The sequence below is a fragment of the Monodon monoceros genome, unplaced genomic scaffold, assembly GCF_005190385.1.
Source record: "Monodon monoceros isolate NGI ecotype Baffin Bay Population unplaced genomic scaffold, NGI_Narwhal_1 Super_Scaffold_18, whole genome shotgun sequence".
NCBI classification, from domain to species: domain Eukaryota; kingdom Metazoa; phylum Chordata; class Mammalia; order Artiodactyla; family Monodontidae; genus Monodon; species Monodon monoceros.
Window position 1 is genome coordinate 130,700,459 of NW_021703774.1, and position 26,892 is coordinate 130,727,350.

A 26,892-nucleotide genomic window follows, 5' to 3' on the forward strand; every position below is an offset into this window, starting at 1 on the left:
ATACTCAATATTTTATAATAACCTATAAAGGAAGAGAATCTGAAGAAGAATATCTCTCTCTCTCTCTCTCTCTCTCTCTCTCTCTCTCTCTCTCTATATATATATATATATATATATATATATATATATAAAATCACTGTGCTGTATACCTGAAACTAACAGGATATTGTAAATTAACTATACTTCAATTTAAAATAAAAGTCATGTTGTAGCCCTCAAAGTCACATGATGCAAAGGGCGGAGGAACAGACAGATGCTACCGTGTGGAAGACATAAGAGATCCCCATTTTAGAACAGAGGAGACCAGATTTACTGCTAATGAGCTAGGGAAAAAAACATTGGTTTGAGAGTTCAAAAGTTTGGATTTGAGCTCCAGGTCTGGCCCTATCTAGCTCCGTGATCTTGGGGAACTGAAAGTGACTTTACGTCTCTGAGACTTAGTTTTATCAACTATTAAATGAAAGGCCTGGCTTGCTGACCCCTGTGGTTTATTCCGGCTCTAAAGTTGCATGTGTCTGTTGTCCTCACTCCTCAGCACTGTGCATAGAAAACATATAAACTTACCTTTTATCCTCACGTCTAGGAAACACAACTTTCCCAACTTTGCTCATTCTTGCCATTGCCTCCTGTCAAATGGAAAACAGAACACACAGAACTAAGTTGGAAAGTTAATACCAATGTGAGGCCTGTCACAGGCAAGAACATTCTTTTTTTTTTTTTAGTAAATTTATTTATTTATTTTTGGCTGCGTTGGGTCTTCATTGCTGAGCGTGGGCTTTCTCTAGTTGTGGCGAGCGGGGGGCTACTCTTCCTTGTGATGTGCGGGCTTCTCATTGCAGTGGCTTCCCTTTGTTGTGGAGCACGGGCTTTAGGTGCACGGGCTTCACTAGCTGTGGCACGCCGACTCATTAGTTGTGGCTCCCGGGCTCTAGAGCGCAGGTTCAGTAGTTGTGGCACACGGGATTAGTTGCTCCGCGGCATGCGGGATCTTCCCGGACTAGGGCTTGAACCCGTGTCCCCTGCGTTGGCAGGTGGATTCTTAACCACTGAGCCACCAGGTAAGTCCCAGCAAGAACATTCTAATTAGAATTTACTTCCCTTAAGAGATTCGGTGAGTCCATTTTTTTTTTTTTTCAACTTACTTTCTCTGGTGATAAGATTAAAATCCAGTGAACATTAAAGGTTACATCTAGGACCACACAGCCTGGGCTTAATAAATTGTTGCCTATTGAGACCTCAAGGGCATAAACAACCTGTAAGGCAAAGGACTTTTATTATGGCTTGCAGGGTGTGGTGGGAATGAATTATTTCCCCTTTGCATTACCTGGACACAAGGGCTTGAGAAGGCAACATAATCAGCCACTGAGCACGTTGTCTGCTTAACTCACAACAGCAGTGACTGAACAGAAGCCGCTCTGCGCCTGTACTTTAAGACAGAATGTTTAAGACCTCTTCATTTCACTTTTAGTTCTTTTTTCCAGTAGTCTCTCCAACTGTGCATATACAGATGTGAGACCTCTGGGCTGAGTCTAATGGACTAGACCTTAGGACTTTCTTGTCTTTACCATGCGGTTAGTGGGCAGTCAGCAAGTTGCAGTGTCTTGGTGGACACAGTCAGAGTGAACAGCAGCAAGATCAACCATAGATTGTGTTGGCTCCATTATATGAATGGAGAGGTCAAGTTTCCTCGGGTAGTCTCCCAATGCTTTAAGTTTATGGGAAAGTTAGGGGGAGTGGAGTAAACCCAAACTTTGGATTCCAAAGACTTACCTGGGGAGATTGCAAGCAACAGCATGACAAAGCTCCTCAGAATAGGTCCTGTCTTAGGAACAGCTATTGAACTCTTATTGTAAAGGATGTAGTCATTCTGAGATCACATATGTACAACTTCTTACTCTCTCTCTCTATTAATTACTCAATATGTACAGACACTGTGCTAGGGATACAGATTTGCATAAGATATACTCTTTGCCCTGGAGAAACTCACACACGAGCAGAAGAGGAAAGAAATGTAAAGAGCTGACTACCACACAGAATGTGAAAGGCCCTGGGTACCTTCAAAACGTATCCAAGTGTTTCCTTGCCCATCCTTACCGCCTTACTTATGATTTATTTATTTATACACACACACACACACACACACACACACACATATACAGATATATTTAATTATATAATTATATAAATAATATATTTATTATTTATCACTAATTCCTTTTTGACAACCCGTGTACTTATTGGTTTATGTGTTCCTTCTCTCCCTCTCCATTCCTTGTTCTAACCAAAATGTAAGCTACACAGTCTGGGAGCTTTGTCTATTTCCTGCTTAATCTCAGTACCTAGAATATTCATAAAATGTACTGAGCCCCTTCTATGTGCCAAGCACAGCATCCAATATATATGGAATACAGAGATGAAGAATGAATGGGTCCTTTCATCAAAGAGCTCACCACAGAATGGAAAAGACATTTACTGTGATCAAAATAGAGTGTGACAAATACCATGCTAGAAGCAGATAAACTTCTTTTCAATAGTTATTCAAGGATTAAGAAACTTGATACTTTTTCAGCTGCTAATCACTTACACATATTTCCAATCTGGCAAGGATGTCCTACCAATTCTTCCCCAAGGACGCCATGGACATTCTGAACTAGTTATCTGGTTTCCTAGCCCCCAGTGGATTTAAACGTGCTGTTTGGGAGATCAGAGATGCTGAGAGTAGCAAGCACACTGACAGCAGAAAGAAATGGTAGCCTTATTCAGGAGGAAATTTGAAAAATTACGAAAAATTATTGAAAAGGGAATCAAGGTGAAAGGATAAGAACCAACGAAGGTCAGACTGGGGCCATTCTGCAAAACAGCAAAAACATCTTAGTGTGGTCACTGCCGTTCCACTTAACAAGAATATTTTAAGAGCTCTGCTCACCCCAACATATGTCATAACATTTTCCTTCATAAATTAAGGTCTGATTCCCTTAAAGTAAGCCCCGTGTCTTGCTGAGATGGTCTCAGCCATCCCCATCGCGAACTTTGCCACTGGTTCTCTTGTTTTGGTATTGCTTCTTCCTTCATAGCGGTGCTCTGCTCTGCCTGTTTTAGGGAGGACCCCGCCTCCTCCTGCCTGCCTCCTCTGAAGCTTGAAAATTCCCTAGGGGAATGCTCCTCGGGTTGTGCTTAGGCTTCAGACTGGAGCCGACATTCCAGGACTGCCTTCATGGGTGGGATCCAGGAAACCTGCATTAGAGAAGGAGCTCCATAAATGTCACTTTCCTTCCCACTGTAACAGATGTGTGGACACAGGGCAGATAGCAGGGAATTCTTCTTTCCTTTCTTCACGTTACCTTTGCTTATTTTTAAAATAAATTATTGAGAAATAACAGTGATAGGCATTTCAAAGGTTTAAAAAGAGGTTATTTTGTTTCTCAAAAAAGTACAGAGTTAAATATTAAACTTAGCTCAGGTGTTGATTCCACAGTAGGTTTTTCCTGACTCATCCCCACTACCTGCCTCCCACCTAGAATGAGTTACTTGCTCCCCAAGCAACTTGTGCTTCCATCTATCACAGCATTTATGATACGGCACCACAATTCTTTGTTAGCACATCAGCTGCCCCAACTAGACTCCTGCTTCTTAAGGCAGGAACTGTTATAATTGTTTCTACTGACAAACTCAGCATCTGGTGTATCGCATGCGCTCAGCGAATACTCTACGGGATAAATGAACTTAAGGACTGTACACGTGAAAGAATGCTGAAATGGAAGCTTTGTCTGAGATCTAAAGTTGACAGACATGAGATACCAAAGTGAGCTGGAAACAGACCACCCTGAAGAATTTGAAAAAAAGCATAGTTGAGGACCCATAAATCAACTCAAACCTTTCATCCATGTGGAAGGTCAGAAAAAGAGATGGATTTTTTAGGAGACAGCTGTGTGTTGACTGAGCATCAGGCCTTCTAGGGGAGAGGTGAGAGTGTGGCCTCACTGACGCCACAGGGATCTGGATGTGTATCCCTGAGGGTGTGAGACACAGTGGGTTGAGTGTGGCTCCTGTCTGGAGCAGAAGCGCTGGCTGGCAGCTTCAGTGTAGCAGTGAAGGAGTGTTGCCCTGGGATCAGCCAGCACTGCCAGAACGTGTCAGACTCCAAAAGGCATGACTGTTTCCCATGAGCCTGAGGTGGCCACAGGTGAGAGGGCTTCCTGGGTTGCCTCAGATCCTGTCCAGTATGGCCACCTAATGAGGCAGAGGGAGCCTGCATAAAGAAGCTTGAGGCAAACTACTGGATTTTTTTTTTAAATAAATTTATTTATTTATTTTTGTCTGCGTTGGGTCTTTGCTGCTGCTCACGGGCTTTCTCTAGTTGCGGTGAGCGGGGGCCAATCTTCGTTGCAGTGTGCATGCGGGCTTCTCATCGCGGTGGCTTCTCTTGTTGAGCAGCACGGGCTCTAGGCACACGGGCTTCAGTAGTTGTGGCACATGGGTTCAGTAGTTGTGGCTCGCGGTCTAGAGTGCAGGCTCAGTAGTTGCGGCACGCGGGCTTAGCTGCTCCACGGCAGGTGGGATCTTCCCAGACCAGGGCTCGAACCCGTGTCCTCTGCATTGGCAGGCAGATTCTTAACCACTGTGCCACCAAGGAAGCCCCCTACTGGATTTCTAAGGAATTAAAAGAGCAAGCAATCTACTAGAATAGAGGAGGGACAAGGACAGGATACAGTGAGAGGTTTCCAGAAGTGGAAAGTCTCCAAAAAAAAATCTACAATGGAGCCTAGCTGTAAACACCTATTAAACTTAGCATGAAGTCCATTTATGACAACGCTGATCAAGATAAGAACTTTCCTACACCCCTGAGCTCTCTTCCCTTACACCTTCCAACCACCTCAGAAGAACAAGAAAAAAGCTAATATATACTGGAGAAAAAGTGAATGAGGAACAAAGAAGAATCTGATCACAGCCAACTCCTCACATTTGCAACAGTCCCAGCTGGAGGAGTGAGGGGTTGTCTTATCTTTGGATAAAAAATGAAGTGGTGGGGCTTCCCTGGTGGTGCAGTGGTTGAGAGTCCGCCTGCCGATGCAGGGGACACGGGTTCGTGCCCCGGTCCAGGAAGATCCTACATGCCGCGGAGCGGCTGGGCCCATAAGCCATGGCTGCTGAGCCTGTGCGTCCGGAGCCTGTGCTCTGCAACGGGAGAGGCCACAACAGTGAGAGGCCCGTGTACAGCAAAAATAAATAAATAAATAAGTGGTGATTATTATATATTCCTTGGTATTCTAATGTTTGAAGTTTGGTTATGTCTCATCACTTAAAGGGACTATCAAACTTGTATTATCTAAGTGACTTTCTACTTATCTAAGAAAGTAATGGAACTAACAGAATTTTTAATCAGGGCAGAGAGAAACTAGCTCTACTGCACAAGTGTAAAGGGACAGTGAGAGTAAAAAACACAGTTTTTTTCAATTCTATCTCAGAAACTGTGTTACACATGTATAATAAACAATGGAAGAAAATATATTAAAATATTAACAGGTTCAAGAGCATGGGTGATAGCTTTTTCTATTGTTAACTTGTTTTTTTCTGTCTTCTAAACTTTATATAGCGGCATATAGGGATTTGATCATTTGAAGGAAAATAAAACTGTACAGCACTCTAAAAAAAAGTTATGGGCTTCCCTGGTGGTGCAGTGGTTAAGAATCCCCCTGCCAATGTAGGGGACACGAGTTCAAGCCCTGGTCCAGGAAGGTCCCACGTGCCACAGAGCAACTAAGCCCATGCGCCACAACTACTGAGCCTGTGCTCTAGAGCCCGCGAGCCACAACTACTGAAGCCTGAACGCCTAGAGCCCGTGCTCCGCAACAAGAGAAGCCACTGCAATGAGAAGCCCGCGCACAGCAACAAAGAGCAGCGCCCCCCCGCCGCAACTAGAGAAAGTCCATGCATAGCAATGAAGCCCTGATGCAGCCAAAAATAAAATAAATAAATTTATATTTAAAAAAATTATGCTTCTACAGGCAGTCAAAATGACTTGTGCTCACTCTCCTCTCTCCTGGGACACAGGGCTCACTAAGGGTATTTGACACAATATGGAGAATGCCCAGAGAATCAGTGCTGTCATCAGAAACAGCACTGCTGAGTTTTCCCATTTCTCCAAATAATTAACATAAAACTGAAACCTCATGAACCCACTGGCTGCAGTAAATCTGGAAATTACCATAGCACAACAATATGAATTTATTATGGAAATGCTGACATGTGCTAAATATAGTCACCCCCCACAATATATTTCTGTTCAAAGGGTTTATTTGAAGTTGGCCTCAAAATTCATACTTTTTGTCAGCAGGCAGGAGTCGGACAATCTGGATTTGTAGTACACTACGCTCTTTGGGAGTCTAGACAGCACAACTAAGACAGGGACTTTTCTCTTTCCTTTTTGCCCACACAATGAAAGCTTTTAAAAACAAAATATTTGGTAAAATCGCCTTTTAATCACTTCTTTTCTTTCTCTCTATAAGGCCGAGCTATAAATAAACCATGAAAGTTCACATTTGATTGTCACTTCTGAAAGCAAGTGTAAGAGTTTCTGCAGGAAAAAATAGGAGCCCTGTACCAAGTCCATGAAAGACTGCATTCATGGGGTTTGGCCCTTTGCTGCCGTGTCAAGGCCGAGATACCAGTCCGCACACGCTGCTCACCACTTCCCTGGGAGCAGCACGGGCAGACACCAGGCCTGTGTGGGCACAGGGAACTCCCAGTTCTCACGTGTTAACGGCCTGGCTTGGGAGCCACCAAAGGGCTCTAGGCTACACTGGGTGAGGTACCCAGGGAAGTTAGGTTCAAGAAAGAAAGGAGCTCTTCACCCGTGGAGAAGATGGGGATTCCACGAGTGGCAGACACAGGAATGTTGGCAATTTGGGGAGCAGGTGATCTGATACCTTCTCTCCCACCCAGCGGGAGGGGAACAATGGCTTTAAGACTTTGGGAAGGCTGGCAGGCAGTCTAGACCAAGGCACCAAAGGGCACTCACTGCAAGCTTGGCCATGTCCAGGGTCACGGTCTACAGGGAAGAATAACCAGTACCTGGCCTGGTGGGACCTATACTGTCAACTCCCTGAAGGCAGGAACCATGTTACTGAGGGTCTCATGCCTAACACGGTCCTAGCACTTAACAGCTGCTTGGTTAATGTTTGCTGAGCTGCTGAATGAAAGGGTGATGACCTTCACGACAGAGGAGATGGGAGATCATCTAATGGTGTTTCTAAAATGGCATACATGTGCTCCAAGGAGTGCCGGAGATGATCTGTTAAGATTCCAGAAGAAAATATTGGAAGTGCCATTTATATGACTTTTAGCCTAAAGAAATTAATTCAAGTTTAATATGCAGATTGTCACCAGATCCATCAGTTGGTCCACACATCAGACAGTCATGAGTGAGTAAGATGTGTGAGGTGTCCTAAGGGAAGGGTGAGAGCTCTACAACACCAGGGATGACAGCATGGCACTCCATTCTATGTCCCCAGCTTCCAGGGCTTTGCTACATATCATCATTTACATGTTCCAGGTTGGTAGGTTTCTAGGTATTATCTAATTTTATTTAAATAAACCCTCACAAAATGGGCAAGCAGCTGAGAAAGATTCAACCAATGGATTAAAGGCAATGGTGATAATTCAGATTCAAGGAAACAAAAAAACGATGATACTTTTACTAACTTGTTGCTAGCTCTTCATATTATAAGGTGAAAACAATGAAGACCTAGTCAGATAAGACAAGAATTGGGAAAAAAAAATCAAAATTATCAAGAATACTGTTTGTTGTCCATCATCAGATGAATGGATAAAGAAGATGTTTTATACACACACACACACACACACACACACACACTGGACTATTACTCAGCCATAAAAAAAGAATGCAATTGTGCCATTTGCAGCAATGTAGATGGACCTAGAGAATATTATGCTTAGTGAAATAAGTCAGATAGAGAAAGACAAATACTCTATGATATCACTTATATGTGGAATCTAAAAAATAATACAAATGAATGTATGTGTAAAACAGAGACAGACTCACACAGATAGAGAACAAACTAGTGAGTACCAGTGGGGAAAGGGAAGGGAGGCTGGGCAAGATGGGGGTAGGTGATTAAGAGAAACAAACTACCATATATAAAATAGATAAGCAACAAGCATGTATTGTACAGCACAGGGAAGCACAGCCATTATCTTGTAATAACTTTTAATGGAGTATAATCTGTAAAAATACTGAATCTCTATGCTGTACACTTGAAACTAATATAATATAGTAAAGCAACTATATGTCAATTAAAAAGAAGAAAAACAAAGAACACTGTTTGAGATATAAATACAGAGACATATTCAAAATCGTTTAGAAATTATCAATAATCATTTAAAAAAATCATTAAAAACTCACCTGGCCATAAACAGTGTACCTTTAGATACTGCATAATGTCAGTATGATGACCTCACTATAAAATAACATTTTATTTCAGCTATATTTCAGCTGTTTTATAGTGTAAATAATCTACAAGCACAGTAGAATATGTATATGCTTTATCGTAAATAAGTTTGCATGTATTTAGCATGTAAGCTCAAAACTTTTTTAACTGATGGAGTACATGATCCAAAAAACAAGGCATTCATTGGCCCAGCAACCAACTTCCATGGCCGTTGCTAGGTTACTGGTTTAGCCAACATTTTGCAGGTGCTTTCTCTGTGCTGTGCACTGTACGAACTGCTTTATGTACATGACCCTTTAAATTCTCAAAACGACTTCATGACACAGATAGCATCATCTATCCCCACTTTATCAACCAAGAAGTGAACAGAGTATGAGGAAATTGCCCAAGGTCAGAAAGCGAATATGCCGTAAAGCCAGAATTCCGACTCCAGGCCTTTGCTTAACCCTACACTCAGACCCAACACTCCTGTTCTCTCTGCAATGCAAAAAGCCTGATGCTTGCGTTCCCTGGACTTGCATTCAAATCACACTTCTGCTGCTTATTAGCTGCGCCATCTCCTTGGGTGAGAATGAGTGTGTGTGCGTGTGTGAGACACACCAATACAGTACACTGTACCTTTTTTCAGAGATGCTGACACATAGTTCTGAAATACATGAATCTGACTTCTTGAGGAGCTCTGACTCATTTTACTGGAACAACAAGTTCACATGTTAATGTGTGGGCTGAGGCACATGATCCCTCCGTAGAAAAACAAAGTATAGCAATGTGATTTTCCTCCAACAAGCATTAAGAAATGGCTAGTTGTTCTGCTATTTGTTTTGTTTTGTTCTGTTTTTCTTTTGACACAGTCATCGTTTGACCTGCACCTGGTATTCTGTGTAACCTCCATGACAACAATGTCAATTGAGAAGCAGGAAGTAGTTAGAGAAGGGAAAGAGTGGGATAGGTCTTCATCACTAATCATGACGTGAAGACTCACACCTCATTTATAATTTTAAATACATGGTATCAATCTACGTACCTACCTACGCATCCACATCCACACACATACATATATCTTATTTATTAGGGTGTTGATTACATGGGTGTACACATTTATCAAACTTCATCAAACTGTACACTTAAGATCTGTGAATTTCACTTTATGTACACTGTATCTCAATGTAAAAGAATGTAAAAGAAAAAACACTGTGCTTGTTATAAGTATGTGATGGTATATTTATATTTTATTTTCCATTATAGAATGCCTACAAAATGGAAATAAAAATTTTCAAATGCTTATTTCTCCAATATTCACTCTAAAATACACCTTGGATTAGTCTCTTGATCATAAAGGAGGGGTAGGGGTGGGGCACTCTCCAATTTTGCAGGAAATGGAGATGCTAGTGGAAAGGTGTTAGGTTGTAGAGATGAATAGGCTTGGGATCATATCTGGGCCCTGCGACTTACCAGATGTGTGAGCTAAGCCTCAGTGTTCCCATCTATAAAGTGGAAATAATAGTGTCTACTCACAGCTTTGTTAAACATTCAAGTATCCCAATCTCTGACCAACATCCTAACTGGCACCCTAACAACAGTGAGGACCAGTCAGAGTGATTTTTCAGAACGACACTCCGACTATCACCAACTGCCACAGTTTGGAGTCAGGCTTTGCCACTTGCTGCATTATCATGGACAAATGACTCAACTTCTTTATGCCTGTTTCCTGTCTAAAACTGTGGATGGAACAGTATGCCTCTAGTAGGACTGTTCTGAGGACCACGTGAGTTATTTCAGGCAAAGCACTTAGAATAGTCCAGCACATGGTAAATGCTCCATAAACTTTACATATTTATTATTCCATTAGCATGCAAGCTCCACGTGGCCAGGGGTTTTTATTTGATTCATTCATTGCACTAAGAACTGTGCCTGGCCAGAATAGGTGATCTATAAGTATTTGTTGGATGGGACTTCCCTGGTGGTCCAGTGGTTAAGACTTTGCACTCCCGATGCAGGGAGCATGGGTTTGATCCCTGGGTGGGGAACTAAGATCCCACCTGCCACACGGCACAGCCAAAAAAAAAAAAAAAAAAAAAAAATTTGTTGGATGGATCATCGAATGAAGTAAATTAGATTTTGTTTCTCTGAGCTATTTTTACCCACAATATTTCTGATACCAAATATGTGGGTTCCTCACACCAGTCAATTCTCCAACTCTGCAGACACCAAGTGGGAGTGAAAGCTGCAATGGAAGCTTTTTGAAGGAAATTCAAATTTCATAAGATGGCCTAGAACTGCAAGGTCGAACTTGGGTGGATGTCTCCAACCTCACCTCAGGTCTTGCTCACTGTGCTGGCTGTGCTGCAAACGCAATGGCTATGGTGCTGTTGACTGAACGTGGCAAGTTTGCCCCTGCTGGGGGGCCTTCCTGCCTCTTTCAGGAGTGTGCTTCTGAATCTTAGACTGTCTGGCTTTTTCATATGACTTAGGTCCTCTTCAAATATAATCTTAAAGAGACTGACTTGGGCCACTCTTGGCTGAAACATTCTACTTCTCCTCAACACCCTCTATCTTCTTGTCTTCATAACCCTTCATAGCACTTAGCATGGCCTGAAATTATATTAATTTATCTGCATCCTTGGTTACTGTCTACTTCTTCCTTTGGCTCTCACCTCTACTCCTCCCTCATGAACCTAAGCTCTGTGAAATCAGGGTCCTTGGCTTTCTTATTCATTGATGTGTCCATAGCTTTTAGGAGGACATTAGCTAAAGGTTAGTTGAAAGTGTACACTTATTAAATGTCTATTCTGGTGAGGCACTGTGTATCTAGATCTTGCCTCATTTGATGCTAACAAACATTCTGTAATGAAGGTCTTATTATCTAAATTTATAATGAGGAAACAGAGGCTCAGAGAGGTTAAGTGACTTTCCTAAGCTAGTAAATGGCTTAGCTAGGATTTGAAACTTGCTTTAACTCATGAATAAGACCAGGCCTAATCCTTGAGGAGCTCACAGCCAATAGGCAGATCTTCAGCATCAGTTCATGACAATTTATCTTGCTCTGATGACTTTAGGGCCCTGTAAAACCCTGAAAGCTTGCTTTCTCCACCATCAAAGATAAATTCAATTATAGTCATGACATTGTGCTTACAAAGGCAGGAAGATGGATTCAGTGATGTATGGAAAGATTGTTCGTATTAATTTTTGAAGCAAACAAAATTACTGCCAGCTGTGTGACCTTGAGAAAGACCCTTCCCCTTCCTGGGACTCACTTTCCTTATTAGCAAAATAAAGGGGTTGGATTCGATTATTTCTGAAGTCTTTGCCAGCTCTGCAATCTGTTGGTTCCACGTACATGTCTTTTTTTGATTAACTCTCAGTTGACAAATGAACCAGTTACCCCCAATGGTACATTTTATTAGGTTTTTGTTTTGTTTTTTTAAACTAGGTTTACTCTAAGAGGGAATATACCCACTGTGTTTCCCCAGCAAGGTACAGCTTCATTCCAACTCAGTCATGCGATCATGGCAGAGGGGAGAGGTTCCACAATAGGTAAGGCTACCTACCACTGTGATATTTTGAAGTGTGGTCCTAATACATGACCCGACCACTAAGGGGCTGGGTCCTAAAATGAACAGTTGAACGACTATTCATCTTACTTACATGAGTTTGACTTGGCTCCTATGGGTTTTCTCAAAGCCAAAATATCAAGCTTCTTACTAAAAGCATTAGATTACAGACTTCAAAACTGCAAGCTATCACCCATCTAATAATCTGTTATTGACTGAAAAAGAAATGGTCCTACTAATATTTCTGGCTGAGAATATAAGGTAATGCAGTGAGCTATAAAAGTAATACTAATAACAATAACTCAACAACAACAATAATAATGGCAGCTAACATTTATTGAGTACTTACTACGGCCCAGTATTGTACTGAACACTTTACCTACTTCATATCCCCAGTTGAAAGATAAGGAGACACACAGTTTCGGAATTCTATTCTTAACCATTCACTGTGGGACAAAGGCTTTGGTGATATAGAGACCATAATTCAAATCCTAGCTCTGCCACTTAACACTGAGTCTCGATTTTAAAAATGGGAATCTTTTTTTTTTTTTTTTTTGCGGTACGCGGGCCACTGACTGTTGTGGCCTCTCCCGTTGCGGAGCACAGGCTCCGGACGCGCAGGCGCAGCGGCCATGGCTCACGGTCCCAGCCGCTCCGCGGCATGTGGGATCTTCCCGGACCGGGGCACGAACCCGTGTCCCCTGCATCGGCAGGCGGACTCTCAACCGCTGCGCCACCAGGGAAGCCCCAAAAATGGGAATCTTAATACCTATTTTATAGGTCTATTGTTATAGAATAAATGATTAAAACTATAGTTGTTGTTACTACTACTACTACTACTATTTACCCATCAACTGAAACAAAGCTTATTTTCCCAGAAACTTCATTAAAAGTAAGCGTTAACATGTATTACTTGGGTGTATGTTTCAGGTTGGCGGGGTAGGTGGGCTGGGGAAGGTGGTGGGTGTCAATATTCTCATGCCTCCTTATTATCATTTCCAGATGATTACTCCTCCATCAGCAAGCAAAAAACTCACTCTGAAGTTATGCAACCTAATGATAGAGATACAATCATACCCGGCTCCCCTGCATCTCAGTGCTGTCATCATTAGCCTCTTGCTGCTGTTAAATGAGGCTAAGGCTTAGATCTGAGTCTCCCCATCCATCTGGAGGCTTGTCATCATCATGTAAGGCTTCAGCCTCTGTTTACAAGACCCATCCAATACTTGAGTCCTGTGTTTTCAGAGTGTTTCCAATATTCTAACTGCCACTTTCTGACTTCAGTTGCCCATTAATCCAATTCTCTCGCTTGCCCCATCATTCCTATCAAATGTCCCCCTCCACCTCATGGTTATCTCCAGAATCTCAGTCCCTTCTTTTTCTTTCAATCCATATACCTCTTCTGACTCTGATTTCTTCCATATATAGGGGTGAGTCCCTCATCTATTAAATCAAACACATCGATCAGTAGGAATCACCACTAATTCTCTTTTAGTTGCCAAATTCAATTGGTGCCTCTAATCCACAAAATTCTTTAGCCAGGATATGCTTCATTTATGACTGCAGGGGAGAAACTTTGTTTAGGATGGAGTGGGCCAACAGGAGACTGCAACTTGAGAAAACGCAACATCTTGAAAGCTCTCAGGGTCTGAACACCTTGGAAACTTACACTTCCTGCTTCAACATTAATTTTGTATTGGGAAGATTCTTTGGCCAACAGATCGGGAACCATAATTGGCAGCAAAGAATCAAAATGTGATGGTATTAACATTTCCTTATGTTCCACGTGTGATGGGTTTATTTTATTTTACTCTGATGCAAAACCGAAGATTCCACTACTGCACAGAGACCAATATATTACAGGGTAATGAAAAAGTGGTGTGGGACATGCAGGACATAATGACTGAGCTTCAAGGGATGTTGGGTAGTCACTAATCAATTTCTCTGTGTTTAGGCTGATAAATAAACAAATTATCTAAGACACATCTATCCTGCCCTCCATACTCTTTAAAGCTCCCTGTTTTGGATCTCCAACTCTCCTAGACTACAGCCACATTAGAAGTAGGGCATGCACACACTGGTCTAGCCTTTGGGGCCGGCCTCAGACTGGTTTATGGTGCAGAAGGGCCTTTGGCTAAGCCAGAATGCATTTCGAACCAACAGCAGGAGGAAAGAGACAAGCAGAGAGGTTGAGTCTGAAACCAGGAGTTGGGGAGGCCAAAGATGGCACCAAAGCACCAAAAGCACGAGAAAGGCTGGAGGGAAACTGGGAAGGAAGGAGGGAGCAGAGGTCAGACAGAGTGAGGGGACAGCATGGAAGGCAAGTCCAGGATAAATCATCACAGTGTCCTTTTAAGTTGGTTTCTAATCTTTTTTTGTGTTCCCAAAGCTCCCTGGTTTCCCTCTATCTTAGCACTTGGCACACAGTAGGATAAATGTCTGTTTACTTATATGCCTCTTTCACTAGACGGTGAGAGCCCAGAGGATAGAGGTCATTAATTTTAATCAGTATTCCCAGCAATTGATATAATGTGACTTTTCAATAAACAGTGTTGAGAGAATGAAAGAACGAATGAGTAGATGGATCAATGAATTAATGAATGATTGAATGAATGAATGAATAAATCAGGGGTAGGATATCTGTATAAAGCAACTTTGGGATATCCCTCAGTTGTACTTTTTAGTATTTCCTAACTGTCAGGTCAACCTGCTTTTTATTGTCAGATGTCACATGGTTAAGATCATGGGCTCTGGATTGCCTAGATCAGAACCTTGGCTCTTCTAACTGAATGGCTTAGGCAATTTAATAACCTCTTTATGCCTCAGTTTACTCATCTGTAAAATAGAAAAATAGAAATAATTACTCATAGAGTTAGAAAGATAAGAGAAAAGGCATGTAAACCATCTAATTTAGTGCCTGGCACAAGTAATAGCTTAAAAATTTGTTATTTTTATAATTATTACACCCATCTGCACCCCAGGATTACACAGGATCTTGTAATGTGTTCTCGAGTGCTGCTATTTAAAGACAGCACTTCCTAACCTTCTCCTACATGTAATATGCTGCCTGGGCAGGGGAGTGACAAGGAGCGTGGAATGAAGGAACCATGCAACACTGTATGCCAGCTGATGCTTCTGGTTAATGGGCGGAAGAAAGATGAAAAATGAGCAGAACAGGGGCTGTAGGGAATAGAAGTTGTAGGAGCTTGTAGGTTTAGAAATGTGGATTTTATTTCTGGGTTGGACTTCTACGCCTTTTACATAAAACAAACAAAGAAAACAACACCTATGTCAGCTGTGTTTATGAAGATGAGCTTGCTCTGGCTTTCACGAGACATAGGGAATTCAGTCTGCTTCCCTCTGGTTGCTAAGTTATTGACAAGGCACATGATGTACTGGAAAGAAAACTGATCTGGAAATCAGGAGGCTCTGGTCCTGTACAAATATGAGTCTAGGTTCTGCAATTTTGAATGAGTGGCTTCCTTTCTCTAGATGCTAGTTTCCTCGTCTCCAAAATGGGAAGTTTGAATCAGATAATGTTTTATTATTCAACAACTAGTTATTGAGTACCTACCGTGTGCCACGTGTTGTGCTAGGCACTGCGGATACGTCAGTGAACCAGACAGCTCTGATCCTTGACCTTATGGAGTTCAGAGTCTATTAGAAAAACACAGGTGCTATAAGAGAGTGCCAGAGGGAGACAAAACTAGTCCGGGGGCTCAGGGAACTATCTGAAGGCTAGAGAGGAGTTGGACAGGTAAAGAAGGTGATGAAGAGGGTGCCAGGCTAAAGGAAATACACATTTGAAGGCCCCAAGTCAAGATAATGTGGCACATTCAAAAGACAAAAAGAAGTCCAAGATGGCCGGAGTAGATAGAACAGAGGGAAAAAGTGGTAACAGACAAAGCTACAAATGAAGGCAGGAATAGATTTTGGGTGGCATTTTAATATCACGTTAAGGGTTTCCAACATTATGCCAAAGTCAAGGGGAAGCCATTGGAGAGTTTTAAGCCAAAGCCATCCTATTCCAAGTTTGTGAAAGATCACCTTGGCTGATGTGTAGAGAACGGGTTAGAGAGTGGTAAAGGTGGAGGCCATTCAAGAGGCCCTTGGAGCAGTCTGGGCAAGAGCTGATGGTGGCTTGGACTAGCATGGTGACTGTGGAATTAAAGCAAAGTGGAAGAATTCAAGAGACACGAGGTAGAGTTTAGAAAGAGACCAGGAGAGACCAAAGTGGAGGGAAAAGAGAGGCTGGGTTCAGAATGTCCTTGAGGTTCTGGCAGGAGCGATTAAGTAGATGTGGTGCCCTTGCCAATAGTGCCCTGTCCTAAGCTAACGCCAGTTTTGCAGGCAAAGGTGGAGATGCTGAGTTCAGATTTGAACATGTTTAAATAGAGATGCCCGTGAGACTTTTTAGGTGGAGATGTCATGTGCACAGCTGTAGAGCTGCTGCCATATAAATAGAAAATGAATCCTTAGAAGTGGATGAGATGGACAAAACCTGGTAGAAGACCAACGGGGAATGCTAGGTAGAGGAGAGAGGACAGCTGGCAAAGGATGTGGAAAGCAGCATTTAGAGCAGTGGGAGGAAAATCAACAAAGTATGTTGTCAGTGGAAAAGTGTTTCCAAATGCACTTATCTATGAAACAGAAACAGACTCACAGACGTAGAGAACAATTGTGGTTGCCAAGCGGGGAGGCGGGGTAGGGGAGGGATGGATTGGAAGTTTGCAAATGCAAACTATTATATAGAGAATGGATCAACACCAAGGTCCTACTGTACAGCACAGAGAACTATATTCAATATCCTGTAATAAACCATAATGGAAAAGAATATGAAAAAGAATGTATATATATGTACAACTGAATCGCTTTGCTGTACACTAGAAATTAACACAACGTTGTACACCAACTACACTTCAATAAAATAAATTAAAAAAAAACGTGTTTCAATGAAGGGAGTGCTCCACATTGCAAAATACTGCTAAGGGTAAAGCAGGGTAAGGCCTGGAAAGCCCTTTGCGTTGTGCAATGGCCTAGGTTAGCATTAGTGACTTAGACTAGCATTATTTTAATGGATCTGTGGAAGTGGAAGCTAGATCATCCTTGGCTAAGGAGGAGGGAGATGGTGCTAAGAAAATCATGACAGTGAGGCTGGCCGCTTTTTCAAACATTTTTGCCTGTAAGAGGCAATAACTGGAGGGGCTGAGAGGTAGAAGAGGGGATTTTATTTTAAGATGAGAGTTTATGGTAGCACTGCCCAACAGAAATAAGGTGAGTTACATAAGTAATTTTAAATTTCCTAGAGGCCATTTAAAAAAGTGAAAAGAAATTGGTGAATTTAATTTTAAAATCTTTCATTTAACCTATTATTAATAAGATAGTCTACGTTCTTGTATTCATGCTAAATCTTTGAAATCTGGTGTGTCTTTTACACATTTCAATTTGGACCTGCCACATTTTGAGTGCTCAGTAACTATATCTGATGAGTGGTTACTGTATGGGACAGCACAAGTCTAGAGCAGGTTGAAATGCTGATGAGAGAAGGAGTCAGTATGGAAGGAGAGGCTAAATATGCAGGGAAAGGGATCAAATGGACTATCAGAGGCAGTGGGAGACGGAGGAGCCTCTGATGATAGGTTGGGCATCAATCTCTCCACTGTAACAAATGTAAAGGAGAAAAAGGCAGCATCTGGGTGGAAGCAGTGGTGTGCTGATAAATGCTCAACAACTGGCTCTATCAAAACACAAAAGGCCCTGATTTGTAGTGTTTGCCGATTTCTGTGGTGTAAAGACTTCCGCTACGGCTAATTTCAAGCTGCTAATGTGATGTCACTGAACGTGGAGCTGGGCAGAGATGCCCACAGTTGGCTCTTGGGAGCAAGTGTGAGCCAGCTCCAGCATTCCACTGGATATGAGGAATGTAGGTTTGACGGCAGATGTCCTTCTAATGGCTATTATTTTCTTTTTGAGGTAGTTGGTGGTTGAGAATAAATAGGAGGTCATATGTCTGAATGTGAGAGGAAAGATGGGGCTGGGAATTGGGGAGGTTTGATATGATCACTGCAGAAAATGAGAAATTAATCTGACACATTAGTCTAGTTCCTGTGAGAAAACAGATGGACACTCACACTGGGTAGTGGATGTACAGCTTAATAAAGGGTTTGTTGAAAAGAAGGTTCAGGAGAAGACTAGCAACAGTGGGGAACCATTACCACCTCCTGGCCTGAAGAAGCAAGGGTAGGGAGTGATTCCTACCACCCGAGAGAAGATGGGAAGAGGGAGAGGACCACATGCCAGAATTGTGGCCTATGGTCTAGATACATGGTACGTGGATCAGCTAAACGGTGGCAATTCAGCAAGGACGGAGCTGGGGAAACAAACAGCTTCATTATCCTCCAGGCTCCTTCTGGTGCCCAGTGGCCAAACCCACCTAGAACCTAGAGGATGAGGGAGGCTATCTGGGGATCATTACTACATAATGTTAGAAGCCTGCCTTATTGTTGTATAGTATTTCCTTATAGTGTTCAGGGGCCTTTAGGCACGCATAAGGTAGAAATCTGGATTCATCTGGATTGGGATTTGGTAAAAGAAGAAAATGGGAAAAAAATGAAATGGCTGTAAAGAGACTGGCCAGGTGGGAAGAGAGGAGTAAGAGGAAAGTAAAAAAGTCTGACAACAGCCTTTCAAAGTACACATCAACTCTGTTTTAGAGACAAGGCAACTGGAACGAAAGCAGTTGTGCGGCTTGCCTAGGAAGCAAGGTTAGTTAGCGAAGTTGGGAGATTGGTCTGCCTAGCTTGCAAGCAGCTTCTGCCCTGCCGGTCCACCTGCAAGCTACGGAGTGCTCTGACTGATCTGGGGAGAGGGGGTACATTTTCACGTTCCTTTAAACTTTTCATTGAAACTGAAGCATTTTTGGAATTTTCCTATCCTGGATACATAAACTCATGCACACTGAAAAGCTAGGATGCCCTTTGGATTGTCATTACAGATGCTCATCCCCAAGGTACAAGCTAAGAGGGGGGTGAGGAATGTGCAAGGGTGTCTTTTGTGAAATAGAAGTGAAGTCAAGTTCTCAGGCATGCTCTCCTCCCCAGTCTGCATCTCCTCTAGGCAGGAGCTGATGAGGTCACTTTCTTCCTTACATCTAGTGGGATGGGCAGAAGGGGCGAGAGAGCGCCATATGACTCCCCCTGTGTGTCTGGTACACAACTATAACCCAAGCATATCCCCAGGGGCGTGGCATGTGGCAAATGCTCAGTGATTACAGGGTAAATGGAGTCTTTCAAGGACCATATTTTCTGTGTTAAATATTACATGATCTGACAGCAGGATATAAGATTAGAAATCAGAGTTCTCTGATTGCAAAGCTGGGAACAGTACACACACAGCACTGGAAATAGCTAGGTTGGAATTCCTGTGATGTGACCTTGGAACCTAATCTCTTTTGGCCCATTTATGAAATCTCCTTCTTTGTAAAACTTGGCCAATACCTAAATGGGTAGTTGTAAAGATTAAATGAGACCAAGGGTGCAAAGCTACTGGCACATGCAAGTACTCAGCAAAAGCCCATTCTTCCCACTTTCCTGTTCCTCTCTGGTCCTTCTACTTTACTTAACCCTTTCTTTCATTTCCCTGAATTATCCCTTTCTTCTGACACTGTATTCCATTGACAGAAGACAGTGGGGGTTTTCCTACAACTTCCCAATCATGATTACTCTAGTTCTGTGTTGTTTTGTTTTGGTTACTTTGGGGCCTTGGTTTGGGTCTTGGTGACCCTGGGTGACCATTCTGTGGAAACCACAGCATTTTGGATCATGGCTTTTTTCCCATCTTTGAATAAACACCGAAAGCTTTCTTTACCTTTTCTTCCAGCTCTTGTTTGCCATCTGGTGCCTGGTTTGGCTGCATCTGTGTTTGCTTAATGACTTGAGGCAAAGGCTGAGTTTACATATGGGAAGAAGGAGAGGGCTTTGCTTGATTTCTTCCATATGTTCATTTATTCATATATTATGATTTTTGTAATCTCACCAGCACAGATCCCTTCGGACAATCCTTACCCTGTTCCTTGGAGACCTGCTTCTTTGTGTGTCCAGCTGGGCGTTTCTGTGAGAACACGTTTGCAACGCCCGATACCTTTAGCATAGCTCGGAGTGGCTTTTAGACGGGTGCAAAATCAATGTTCTTGAAGGTTCTTCTTTCTGAATGGAGGAGGACTATTTGACTTGGGAGATTCTGTAGAAAGAGTCAGGAGGCCTGGGGGCTAGGCTCTGCTCTCCAATGGGGTGAATTCAAACAAGTTCTATGACCATTCTGGCCCTCAGTTTGCTCATCATGTAGCCAAAGGCTTGGGTTGGGTTTGCTTTGACACCTGAGAGCCTCACAGCACCCAGCATTCCCGCTCCTGTTTCTTCATCTTCCTCTGGTACTGGGTCTGTGGCTCTTACAGATGAGTACGTGAAGTCCTGATGTGTGCGTTTCCTCTTCTTAGCTCCCAGACAGAGGTATGTATGGGGGAAAAATGCAACAAAGGCATCCCATCTTCTGCATAATGCATGAATGAAAAGGGTGAATTCTATTTCTTGTTTTGTAAAAAGTCACCATGACTTCTTTTCCTGCAGTATACTTGGGACTCAGATTAGTGTGATGGAAAGAGCAGACCAGGGTTTGAAAGCTGCCTCCTTTCTACCAACCTGTGGACCTGGGCAGGTTTCTTAATTTTCCTAAGTCTTATCTTCCTTCTCTGTGAAATGGGAATAATATATCTGCCTCATAGGGATTGCGAGTAGATAAGTAATCATTAATTCCTAGCCTGGTGTTTTGCATAAAGCAAGTGTTCACAAATGTTGGTTACCTCTGCGCCCAGTGGCTTCAGGGGTGAAATCCAGCTGCTGAATATGCTTCAGAGGAGGAAACTGACGATACTCAGAGAAGATCACAAAACCAGCTGGTGTCAAAGCCAGGACTAGAATTTGGGACTCCTGACTCCCGGGCTGCAGATCTTTCTTATGAGCTGAAGAGCTCTGGGTGGGGGAAAAATGGGAGGGCTGGTGAGTGGAAGAGAGTACCAGCGGGGCCAGAAATGTGTATGGGGAGTGGAGGAGGGCGAGTGGAATACTTTTTGTGAATGTCCTCAAGTCACTCTGACGTTCTCTCCCTCCCCCCACCCTGTTCCTCCCCCTCCCCCTTCCTGCCTAGTCTCTGTGGTTGGGAGAGTGAAGCCCAAAAGGACAAAAAATTCTTGGCACGAATGTTTTGGATGCAGCCAGACGGACAGGTGAGACTGTGTTTGATAGTTTGGGCAGAAAAGCTTTGCTAGTTTGTTTGCAGAAGTCAAATTCATCTCTGCCAGGTAATCAGGAAGTGATCTGTCAGGTTGCAGCAAGTAGAGAAGAAGAAGCGGTCTTGTCCACAGCCTCCCTTCGGGCGCCTTGCTCAGAAGCATGAGGCCGAGCAGCGGGGCAAGGGAAGCTACGGCTGCCTGGAACTGTGAAGCCTGCACCTCAGACAGCTGTCTCCTCAGATCCTCCCTCTCTCTGTCGGAGAGCTGGCCGAATCTAAGAGATGAGGGCTCCCTCCTCCCCCAGGGACTGGTCCACTGCCTCTTGCTGTGTATGGCGTGCAGGTATGAACGATATGGTATGTATGTGTGTGTGCATCCTGTGTGTTATGGCTTGGCTGACATTCAAAGATATGCTGGCTTTAGCTGGGTGAAGGATGGGGGAAACATGCATCCAGCAGAGGAGAGGACCACATGGACGAAGGAAAAATCACACATTTGAGGCATGAGAAGGCCAGCCTGTCTGGAGCAGATGGAGCGCAGGCAAGGGTGAATGAGACAGAGCCGAGAGGCAGGCAGTCCCCACACGGCCCTTGCTTGCAGTCTCCTTCCCTGGGCCGCAGGGAAGCCAGAAGTGTATTCAGCCTGGCAGGGGCCAGGTGCATGGGTCCTGGGGGAAATCAGGGCCGTGCTGCTGGACAAGAGGGACGCACACAGATACAGGAGGCGCTCAGGAGGCTTCGCTGATGGGTCAGATGGGGGCGCCACGGAGCAAGAGTTGTCAGAAGTAACTCAAGAACTCTTAGGCTTCTGGGCTTAGGCATCTTCCCATTTAGGTGGAGGCAGAGTGAGGACTGGGACGGAGGGCCGCCTGCACACAGCCTGCTTCTTTAGATCTGAAAGGCTCACTCAAGGTCATGGGGTAACGGAGCCGCAGAGCCTCAGCCCCGCCTCCTGTTCAGAGGACAGCAGCCATAAGAAAAGAACATCAAGAGAAATAATGTTGCAAAGACTCCTCACAGACCTGGCCAAAGCTTCCATCAGTCAGTCATGAGGGTTTGAAGCTCCATTATTCAGTAAGAAATGGATTTGTAAGTGCTGCAAGATCTGGCACCTACTCCTGTGAAGGCCCTTTTTTTTTTTTTTTCAAAAGCAGCAGAAGCTCTAGACAACCTGGGAGTTTAAGTGCAACCTCTGGACACCCAACACAGTGCCTATGGCTGAGGTGCCAAAAAGGCATCTCTGGGTTTCCTTAGGGTGGTGAGGAGGAGATGGGAGGACAGGAAAATGCGTGTCAAGATAGAAGACATGAGGCTGTGGAAAATGCTAGTGTCCTTATGCACAGACATCTTGGAGCAAGAAACTACGGCTGCCTGGAACTGCAAAGCCTTGACGTGGGGGTGCACGGGGTGGGGGCCTCCACCCAGGAGTGAGTGTGAGCACGTTCGGCACAGGGAGCTCAGCAGCTTTTCAAGGCTGGAATGGCTATGGGGAGGCCAGCTTTAAATCGGAAAACTGGAAGGAAATGTCCTCCGCCCCCCACTCTCTCACACATCCCCACCAGATTCCTGCTTAGGGACCAGATCTTACTTCTGCTCTTGTGGAAGACATGGAAATAAGAATCATCACCACTCCTTAAGCACTCCTTAGGAACGATGGCTAACATTTTTTGGTGTCATATGCATTTGGCACCATGTTAAGAGTGTACATGCCTTATCTCATCAATATTTGCAGCAACCCTGTAAGATCAGTGTTATCATTATCATCCCTATTTTACAGGGGAGAAAAGAGAGGTAAACAGAGGTTAAGTAACTTGCTCAAAATCACCCAGCTAGTAAACGGCAGATCCAGAATTCAAGCCCTGGAGCTAGAATCCATGTGTTTAACTCAGTGGTATATCAAAGGGCAGGGTGGCGTGAGCCATTCACCTCGGGTGTGGACAATGTGGGTGGGAGGGTGCACTGTCTTTAGAGAACTAAAATATAATAAGGAGACTGGTTAAAAGGTCCGTCTGGTTTTACTATCACATGCACTGGCAATATGTCTGTGGTCAAATCTCCCCTCCAGGGCAAACTCTGCCCCCCTCATAAGCTAACTGTCTTAGAAGGCAGGAATCACTAGTCACATTTATGGATCTCAAATCCCATTTAAGCACTCCTATCACACCCTGTACCTCTCCTTTAAGCGCTCATAACGAGTATATTGGTTATAAGTACAATTATTTCTTTATTCTCTGACTCTGTCATTGGACCAACAACTCCTGGAGGGTAGGGACTGTGTCTACAGGTCATGCTGAAGCACAGGGCTTAGCTTGTTGGTGGTGCTCACCCAATAAATATTTGCTGAATGAATGGATGGGTGAAGAAATGGCCAATCTAAAATGCCACCTCCTGCAGGAAGTTTTCCTGAAGGGAAGAAGGACCCAGCTCTTCAGAGAGGAAGGCAGTGTGAGTGATGCTGGCAGAAGCTGTGATGCTGGGCTGGGACCCTCTTGCCTCCATGGCAGCCCAGGAAGTTCTCTGCCAGGTATGATGAGTGTGGGTCTTAGTATAGCTTTGAGCTGCAAGGAACCCCAATTCCTCCTTATGGAATCACCCTTCCCAGGAAGAGAAGACACCCCTTTTGAGACTGATATTTGAGAACTAATAGTTACTGGATCTCTCTAAGGCCAGAAACTATTTATACTGAGGCATAGACTTTGGATTATCTTTAGGACTTCACAATCCTTGATGAGGATCTAAGATATTTAAAAAAAATCCCAGTATGTTCCTTAGAGAAATTTGTTTCTGGCATGTTTCTCACTTGCTAGATAAATAACTCTGTAAACATCTCTATGACCTGGGATGTTGTTTTTACTTCAAAATGGAAGCATGTTGGTTTATAAGTTCATTAAAACTAAGACAGGGGCTTCCCTGGTGGTCCAGTGGGTAAGACTCTGCGCTCCCAACATAGGAGGCCCGGGTTTGATTCCTGGTCAGGGAATTAGATCCTGCATGCATGCTGCAACTAAGAGTTCGCATTCCAGAAGTAAGAAGTCCCTATGCTGCAGCTGAAGATCTCCTGTGCCGCAAGTAAGACCCAGAGAGAGAGGGAGAGAGAAAGGGAGAGAGGAAGAGAGGGAGGGAGGGAGGGAGGGAGGGAAGGAGGGAGGAAGAGAGAGAGAGAGAGAGAGAGAGAGAGAGAGAAGGAAAGAAAGAAAGAAAGAAAGAAAGAAGGAAGGAAGGAAGAAGGAAGGAAGGAAGGAAGAAAGAAAAAGAAAGATCATGTAAAAAAAATTAAGATATATTTTGCTAAAGCACTATGGAGTCAGCATCCCCACAGCAGGTCACTTCAAGCCCATTTCCTTTGTAAAACATCCTCGATATCATGCTTTATCATGTCCTCCTTTTTTATCTTTTAAAATTTTTTTTGTATTTTTCCCCTAAAAATAAAATGATGTTGCAGGCAACCTTTCTGGGTGGTCTACCCGTGAGACAAGAGTTGCCAGGTCTCCTCTGACAGATGGGTCATGGCAAGGTCAGTCCCCATGTTGGACACCCTGGAGGGAGGCTGCGTGAACTACACCAGGAGGGGACACACCAGGGGCATAGGTGCTCGAGTGTTACAGCTGGCTATGGGCAGGAACCAACGGAAGGGCTCAGAATTTAACATAGAGTCAGGCAAAGATGAGGTCAGATGAAAAGTCTCCTGACTCCCAAATTCTACCATGATAGCTTTGAAAATTTCTGTGATATTGGAGGAAGAGCCTTCAAAAGTAAGGTCCCCAGCAAACAGGTGACACCAAAAGCTTGATCATGTTTATGGCTCACTACCTGGAGTTTTCATCCTATAAGAGTTTAATTAAGACAGTATCTCCAGAAGACAAATGTTTGCCCATTCATTGTGTTTAACAAGAACGGATTAGTGGAATAGTCAATATACTGGAAGGTATCTTTGTCATATCAACATGATGGAGATGCCTAGAGCAGGTCCCAAAGGGGTGGGACACAGGAAAGAGAAGCGAGCATAGAGGGAGCTAGTGGCAAGAAGTATTCTGCAGCCCTGGCTATCCTAAGGAGTAGGAGAGAACTAGATCCCAAGGAGAGTGAGCTTTGGAAGTATTTTTTCTTTTTTCCCGATAATCTTCCTTTTCTTTTCCCCTGTCCCCCTTCCTCCCTCCCTCTCTCCTCCCCTCCTTCCTCCCTCCCCTTCATATACATTTATTGAACATTTACTATCTGCCAATCACTGTTTTAGGCTTTGGCAGTCACTGCTGAACAAAATCAGCACAGTCCTCACCCTTGGGAAACTTAAGAGTCTTACGGGGAGACAGACAGTAAACAAATATTCTCAAAAATATATACCAATGCATTACACTAAGTACTGTGGAATGGAAGCAGAAGGGGCTACAGGATATTACGTGAGTAACGCTGGCTTAGATTGGGGGGGATCGGGGAGTACTTCTCTCAGGAAGTGACATTTAAGCTTATGGCTGAAGGAAAAGGAGAACCTGGGTCAAGAAAATGTTTGTGTGTTGGGGGAGGGGCAGAATTACAGCCACGGGAAGAAAAGAAATAAAAACAATGATAGCAATGACAACAACAATAGATAAAGCAATATTGAGCAGTTACATGCCGGTCATTATTCTAAATATTTAATAACTATTTATTCATTTAACCCCTTACATCAACTTTCTGAGGCAATTACTGTTACTGTCCCCATTTTTCAGATATGGAAAATGAGGCACAAAGTAGTGAAGTAACTTGCCCAGCCAAGGTCATATAGCTAGAAGGTAGAGACACCTGGATAAAACTCAGATAATCTGTCTGCAGGAAAGGAAGACCTGGAGAAGGGAGATGAAGGAAAGGCAGAGGGCTGAGATGCAGCAGTGGCAGGGGTGGAGGGGGAGGGCATCCCAGGCGCTCAGGGGCCATGTGATGGGTTCTGAAATTTTTCCTTAATTCCATAGTGGAAACCCATTGCAGAGTTTTAGGGGAAGAGATCTGCACTTTCCCACACCCTCTCTGGTTCCAGTGGGAGAGCAACCTGGAGCATGAGAGCAGTTGGGAGAAGACCAGTTGGGAGAATCCAGTAGTAATCCAGGTGGGAGGACAGCCCTTTGCAAGAAATAACCAACTAAATAATTAGCCACCTAGCTGAACTTCTTAATGCCTTCCTTCCCTTCAGTTCTTTCTTCCCCTCGTTCGCTCTGTCTCTGCTGCTCTTTCTGAACCACCCCTCCCCCCTTCTTTGAGCAGAAGGTAGAGGACACAGTAATAAGACTCCCTCCCTCCCCACACACACACCCTGCTGTTTGCCAAGCCACAGGCAGGCTTTGGCATTCCTCCATCTTCTCCAGGGCACCCTTCCTGCTTCCCGATCAGGAGCATCCTCTTCCGTGCCTGCATGCTGAGAGAGAGCAGCTGCCCTTATCCAGAACAACTCCCAGCTGTTCTCCCAACTTTTCTCAAGTGTTTCTTGGTGTCAATGCCTCTAATTAGTTAAAATAGGAAGGGGGGGTGGTAAACAGAGGAGCAAAAGAGAGGCCTAATTTTAGCTGTAGCCAAAAGAACTTCCCCCTAAATATACTGTGAGCTCAAAATATTTAGCT

The 26,892-nt window shown here is 43.8% G+C and overlaps 1 protein-coding gene across 9 annotated transcripts in view; it reads right to left on the bottom strand.

Moving 5' to 3' along the window:
- The window catches only part of FGGY (FGGY carbohydrate kinase domain containing), a 432,084-nt gene that overhangs the window by 23,974 nt on the left and 381,218 nt on the right, over positions 1 to 26,892 (bottom strand). For all 9 annotated transcript variants that reach the window (XM_029226879.1, XM_029226872.1, XM_029226868.1 and 6 more), the window contains one exon: positions 565 to 626. In XM_029226879.1, coding sequence (XP_029082712.1) covers positions 565 to 626 — 62 coding nt within the window. The remainder of the gene's footprint in view (positions 1 to 564; positions 627 to 26,892) is intronic.